This window comes from Salvelinus sp. IW2-2015, linkage group LG11 (genome assembly GCF_002910315.2).
Source record: "Salvelinus sp. IW2-2015 linkage group LG11, ASM291031v2, whole genome shotgun sequence".
Lineage (NCBI taxonomy): Eukaryota > Metazoa > Chordata > Actinopteri > Salmoniformes > Salmonidae > Salvelinus > Salvelinus sp. IW2-2015.
This window is the reverse complement of record NC_036851.1, coordinates 29,138,860-29,145,077: the sequence shown is the minus strand read 5'-3', so window position 1 is coordinate 29,145,077 and position 6,218 is coordinate 29,138,860. Positions and strand designations below refer to the sequence as shown.

The window sequence follows — 6,218 nt, the reverse complement described above, 5'->3', positions numbered from 1 at the left end:
CACACACACACACACACACACACACACACACACACACACACACACACCACACACACACACCACACACCACACACACACACACACACACACACCTGACTGTCTAATATACTGTATATCAATTCAGAGAATTGGCTCTCCAAACCCTGTTCCTGTGAATTACCCTCCTGTAGGTTTTCGCTCCAACCCTAGTTGTAACTAACCTGATTCAGCTTATCAACCAGCTAATTATTAGAATCAGATGTGCTAGATGAGGGTTGGAGCGAAAACCTACAGGATGGGAGCTCTTCAGGAACAGGGTTGGAGAGCCCTGTGTAGGCAGTATTGTCCTACAGGTGCTGCAATGCCGTTAGAGTAACTGGGGTGTGTATGTCATGTGACCGAGAAGCCACTGTCCTCAGCATCTCAAGATACATTCCATGGTTGCCATGGCTGCCAACGCTCTATTCCCTCAATGAACAGGCAGCTCTCTGCCTTCCAACGGAGCCAGAGCTGTCACCCAACCATGCTGCAGCTATCACAGAGCCTCTAATGGCGCTGGTCGTTCTGAACATGTCAGGACTCAAAGGGCAAGACGGGCAGGGCGGGGCCCAGGGCTCCAGGCGGGGTGAGGGTAACGGGGGGTGTCTTGGGAAATATGAGGACACCAGGACTGGTTATCTGGTCTGGCATATAAAAAGGGTGCAACATTTCATCCAAACACATGTAAACACTGTGGTGGGTGTGAGTCAGTGGTGGCTGGTGACACTTTAAATGGGGAGGACAGGCTTACAGTAATGGCTGGAACAGAATAATGGAATGGTCTCAAACACATTAAACACATGGTTTCCATGTGTTTGATCCATTCCATTGACTCCATTCCATTCCATTCACCAGCCACCTCTGTCTAGACCTCTTTGCGCAGGGCCACTTTCACACTGCTGAAGATCTTGCCCAGGGCTTCAAAGAAGGGGTCACAGAAGGTCTGGATGCAGAGGGAGTAGATRCGACTGATGCACTGKGACTCRATCAGGCAGCTCTTGATRCAGGGYACCACRGCCCARATRTGACAGAAYGAGATGCAGGCGAAGAGGAATCCCCAGAGCAGAGCCACGGGGATGCCGAAGATGGCTGAGAGGATGCGGTAGCACCAGTACTTGGACACGGTGAAGGTGGTGTAGCTGAGCTTCCACACCCCATCCAGACTGTGTGTGCCGTCGGGCTCTGCGATTACATCCTCAAACTCTACCTGCAGGGAAGGAATACCATGGACGATGTTAGTGAATTCTCACTGATGAAAGGAAGTCTAGTTTTTTCTGAGTACCTAACACCAGGGCCAGGATTTAATCAACGACTTGTTGTCAACAAACCCAATGCACTGTCGACAATATGCCTTTTGAAGGTAATTTTCTTAATATTCACGGAAAAGTCATGGTAAATGCTGTGAATGTCGGCACAAGTGTAAATTCCCTTTTAAAGTCAAGAGCAATGCGCTTGGCAACAGTGCACCCTTGATTGAATCCCTGCCCAGTTTCCTCACAAATCAATGGATATGATTATGCAAAAATACACGTGTTATTGTGACTTAACAACATTACTGTTATCATTAGTAGTGCCTGGGATACATAGTGGATGAAATAAACACAACTATACTGAGGGCCTATACCACACTTCAATCTGTTCTGTGTACTGTACTAACGTGTGTTTGCAAACATTGCCACACGAGGGACACAGGGAGTTCTCATAGACCGCGAGCAAAAAAGCCTCCATTTACATGTTGCTTATGAATGCATTTCACACTACCTTGGATTATGATTGGATTGTAAAGCTTGTATGAATGATCTGCTTATTATAATGTGTGTGTCATCGTTGCCCATCAACTGCATTATACGTAAAAAAAACAAAAAAAMCAGTAAACATACCCTTTGCTAACTTTACTACAGACTATATCAATGAGCGTTAACTACTGAATCCAAAATAGGTATTTGGCAAAGATCACAACTAAATATACTCTTAGCAACTGCTCAAGCAATAATCAAAACAAAATTGTAAGCGTATCAGAACCCCAAAAACGTGTTTTGTTTAGAAGTAATAACTACAGTATGTAAATGTGGTCTATGTTGAATGGGCGCAGATGGTGATGGCTTTCATTCTGCCTCCAAAAGTCAGTGCGTGACGTCATTGTGTTGTGTACTGAAAAGGGGCCTATATCTTTGTTTATTTATGAGTGATGAGAACCCTGTCAACTTTCACCCTCATATGGTAATTGTTTGTTACTTTGCATTTATCTCAGTGCTAGCGTAGCTCAAATTGTCCCACAGTTTCGCACTATTGATGAATATGCATAGTCAAAACTTTTCTCAGAGGACGATTTGGAAAAAGTTTCTGGAAACCCAGAGTTTCTTCACGTAAAATGCATGTCTATGATGGCCCAGTTTGTAATTGCTTGTTGTATTCAGTATCCAACACCTGGTCCTTACAAAATCCTGGCTCACTGTTGCATAGACATCTGCAACTCAACCCTGAATGGTAATTAACTTGTTACACTCAACAGATGCCTAACAGATGTAAACCAATTTCTAGAATTTGAAATATTACTACTGAATCACTGTCTATTCATTTTAATTAACACAACTTTAAAATTGATTGTAGGCATGCTTTCCAAATTGAAAAGTGGTGTGTGCGYATGTATTCACCCCCTTTGCTATGAAGCCCCTAAATAAGATCTGGTGCAACCAATTACCTTCAAAAGTCACATAATTAGTTAAATAAAGTCCACCTGTGTGCAATCTAAGTGTCACATGATCTGTCACATAATAACTGTTCTGAAAGGCCCCAGAATCTGCAACACCACTAAGCAAGAAACACCACCAAGCAAGTGGTACCATGAAGACCAAGGAGCTCTCCAAACAGGTCAGGGACAAAGTTGTGGAGAAGTACAGATCAGGGTTGGGTTATAAAAAAATATCAGAAACTTTGAACATCCCACAGAGCACCATTAAATCCATTATATATATWTTTTTAAGAATATGGCACCATAACAAACCTGCCAAGAGAGGGCCGCCCACCAAAACTCACGGACCAGGCAAGGAGGGCATTAATCAGAGAGGCAACAAATAGACCAAAGATAACCCTGAAGGAGCTGCAAAGCTCCACAGCGGAGATTGGAGTATCTGTCCACTTTAAGTCGTACACTCCACAGAGCTGGGCTTAATGGAAGAGTGGCCAGAAAAAAAGTCATTGCTTATTAAAGAAAAAAAAAGCAAACACTTTGGTGTTCGCCAAAAGGCATGTGGGAGATTCCCCAAACATATGGAAGAAGGTACTCTGGTCAGATGAGACTAAAATKGAGCTTTTTGGCCATCAAGGAAAAATGCTATGTCTGGTGCAACCCAACACCTCTCATCACCCCGAGAATACCATCCCCACAGTGAAGCATGGTGGTGGCAGCATCATGCTGTGGGGATGTTTTTCATTATCAGGGACTGGGAAACTGGTCAGAATTKAAGGAATGATGGATGGCGCTAAATACAGGGAAAGCCTTGAGAGAAACCTGTTTCAGTCTTCCAGAGATTTGAGACTGGGACGGAGGTTCACCTTCCAGCAGGACAATGACCCTAAGCATACTGCTAAAGCAACACTCGAGTGGTTTAAGGGGAAACATTTAAATGTCTTGGAATGGCCTAGTCAAAGCCCAAACCTCAATCCAATTGAGAATCTGTGGTATGACTTAAATATTGCTGTACACCAGTGGAACGCATCCAACTTGAAGGAGCTGGAGCAGTTTTGCCATGAAGGATGGGCAAAATTCCCAGTTAGATGTGCCAAGCTTATAGAGATATACCCCAAGAGACTTGCAGCTGTAATCACTGCAAAAGGTGGCTCCACAAAGTATTGACTTTGGGGGGAGGGTGAATAGTTATGCAGGCTCAAGTTTTCTGTTTTTTTTGTCTTATTTCTTGTTTGTTTCACAATAAAAAATATTTTGCATCTTCAGTGGTAGGCATGTTGTGTAAATGAAATGATACAAACCCCCCAAAAATATATTTTAATTCCAGGTTGTAAGACAACAAAACAGGTAAAATGCCAAGGGGGGTGAATCCTTTTGCAAGCCACTGTAAGTAATGAAAATACTGAGCTATAGTATACGCTGAATTTGTTTTTTTTAACAAGTCATACTTTTTTTCTCTCTAAAAATATCTAAAATATTTCTCTAAAAAATATTGACACCCCGAAAGATTCTTAGAAATAAAGTAGTCAAAAGTTTAGTATTTGGTCCCATATTCCTAGCATGCGGTGACTACGTCAAGCTTGTGACTACAAACTTTTTGGATGCATTTGAAGTTCATTTGGATTRGGTTTCAGATTATTTTGTGCACTATAGAAATGCTAAATAATGTATTGTGTCATTCTGGAGTCACTTTAATTGTAAAGAATAGGTTTCTAAACACTTCTACATTAATGTGGGTGCTACCATGACTACAGATAATCCTGAATGAATCGTGAATAACACAGAGGGTCAAAGATCACACCCCCAAGACATGCTAACCATTACCAATAACAGGAAAGGTTAGCATGTCTTGGGGGTACATTACAATCTTTGACCCTCTGTAATTTTCTCACTCATCATCATTATTCACGATTCTTTCAGGATTATCTGTAATCGTAGTAGCATCCACATTAATGTAGAAGTGTTTAGAAATATGGTTTACTCTTATTTTGAAAAAATGTCACTCCAAAATGACTCAGTACATTATTTAACATTCATTTATATTGAACACAAAATAATCTGAAACATAACAAGACAAACTGTAAATGCATCCAACAAGTTTAATGCAGTCATTGCATGCTAGGAATATGAGACCAAATACTAAACTTTTGATTACTTTATTTATACGAATCTTTAGGGGTAACAATTTTGACCTACCTTTTTGAAAAAATATACATTACCTTCTCTGAGCAATTATATTAGTATAAAATAATATAATTTCCCCCAAGAAATGTTTTGCATACAATATAGTTCAGTATTTACGTTTTTTATTTCATACAATCATTATTGCTCATCTTCATCAAAAATGTCTGACCCCACTGTACATGCTATACTTAACAGATGACTCACTCAAGTTAATAAAAGTTTTTCCATACGACCTGTTTAGCCAGGCAGTAGACTATCTACTTCCACGCTCTCCTGAGCTCTGGGGAAATATAGCGCATGATAGATATTACTGTATGTAAACATGACGACAAACACAGGAAAAGCAGCGATAAAGCTCTGAAAAGAAACTACCTCATAATATCCCTGTCTGTCACAGCCCTTTAGCCCCATTCCAGAAATAAACCATGGGTGCCGTGCTGGGGCATAAGGAATAGGCCTGGGACTATTTTGGGACCTTCATGGCAGCAACACAGCAACATACTGAAGTATACAGTGTTGGCTTTAAGTTTAGACTTTAGACTTAATTTTAAACTAAGGTTTAAAACGTGTCTTTCCTTACTTGAGGCAAAAAGAGTTCAACCTGTAGATTCAGTGTGTGTGTGAGTGGGTGGCGCCGTCATGGTTTACCTACCTTGATCACATCCTCATTGATCAATTTAGGGTCTCTGTTGATCAGGTCGATCTCCTTGGTGTGGCTGTCTTTCACAAATTTCTCCTCGTTGGTGTTGTACTGGTACTGGTCGGCCATGGTGGGGCCTTGGGCTGGGGCAGAGGCAGGGAGAGTAGTGGGGCGTGGAGGGCAGGGGCAGAGGACAGTGAGTGTGAACCCACTGAAGCAGACTGCAGGCAGCCCCCTCAGTCACACTGATCCTCCCTGTTACTACTGTGACAACACGGCTGAAATTCCGGTGGACAGCTGCTGCCCCCACATGCGCACACACACACACACACACACACACACACACACCCACACAACCCACACACACACAAACAACACAACACACTCACACACACAACACACCTGCACACACACACACACACACACACAGACATACCCAACACACACACTACACACCCATCAGCACTACACCACCCCCACACACACCACACACACCACACACACACTCCACACACACCACACACACACACACCAACCCCACCAGACACACACACCACACACACCTACAACACACCACCTTGCACACCCTCTCCCCCACCACACACACACACACCCCACTCTCCCACACACCACCCGACTCACTGACACGCTCACACACACACACAACCCACACACACACACACACAC

The 6,218-nt window shown here is 42.8% G+C and overlaps 1 protein-coding gene across 1 annotated transcript; it reads right to left on the bottom strand.

The window, feature by feature from the left end:
* Positions 1–252: 252 nt before the first annotated feature.
* LOC111970132 (caveolin-3-like) lies at positions 253–5,793 on the bottom strand. Its single transcript, XM_023996655.2, has 2 exons — positions 5,544–5,793; positions 253–1,225 (listed from the first exon to the last, which is right to left on the bottom strand). The coding sequence occupies exons 1-2, from the start codon at positions 5,658–5,660 to the stop codon at positions 884–886; spliced, it is 459 nt and encodes a 152-aa protein (XP_023852423.1). The 5' UTR covers positions 5,661–5,793; the 3' UTR covers positions 253–883.
* Between the last annotated feature and the right edge of the window lie 425 nt (positions 5,794–6,218).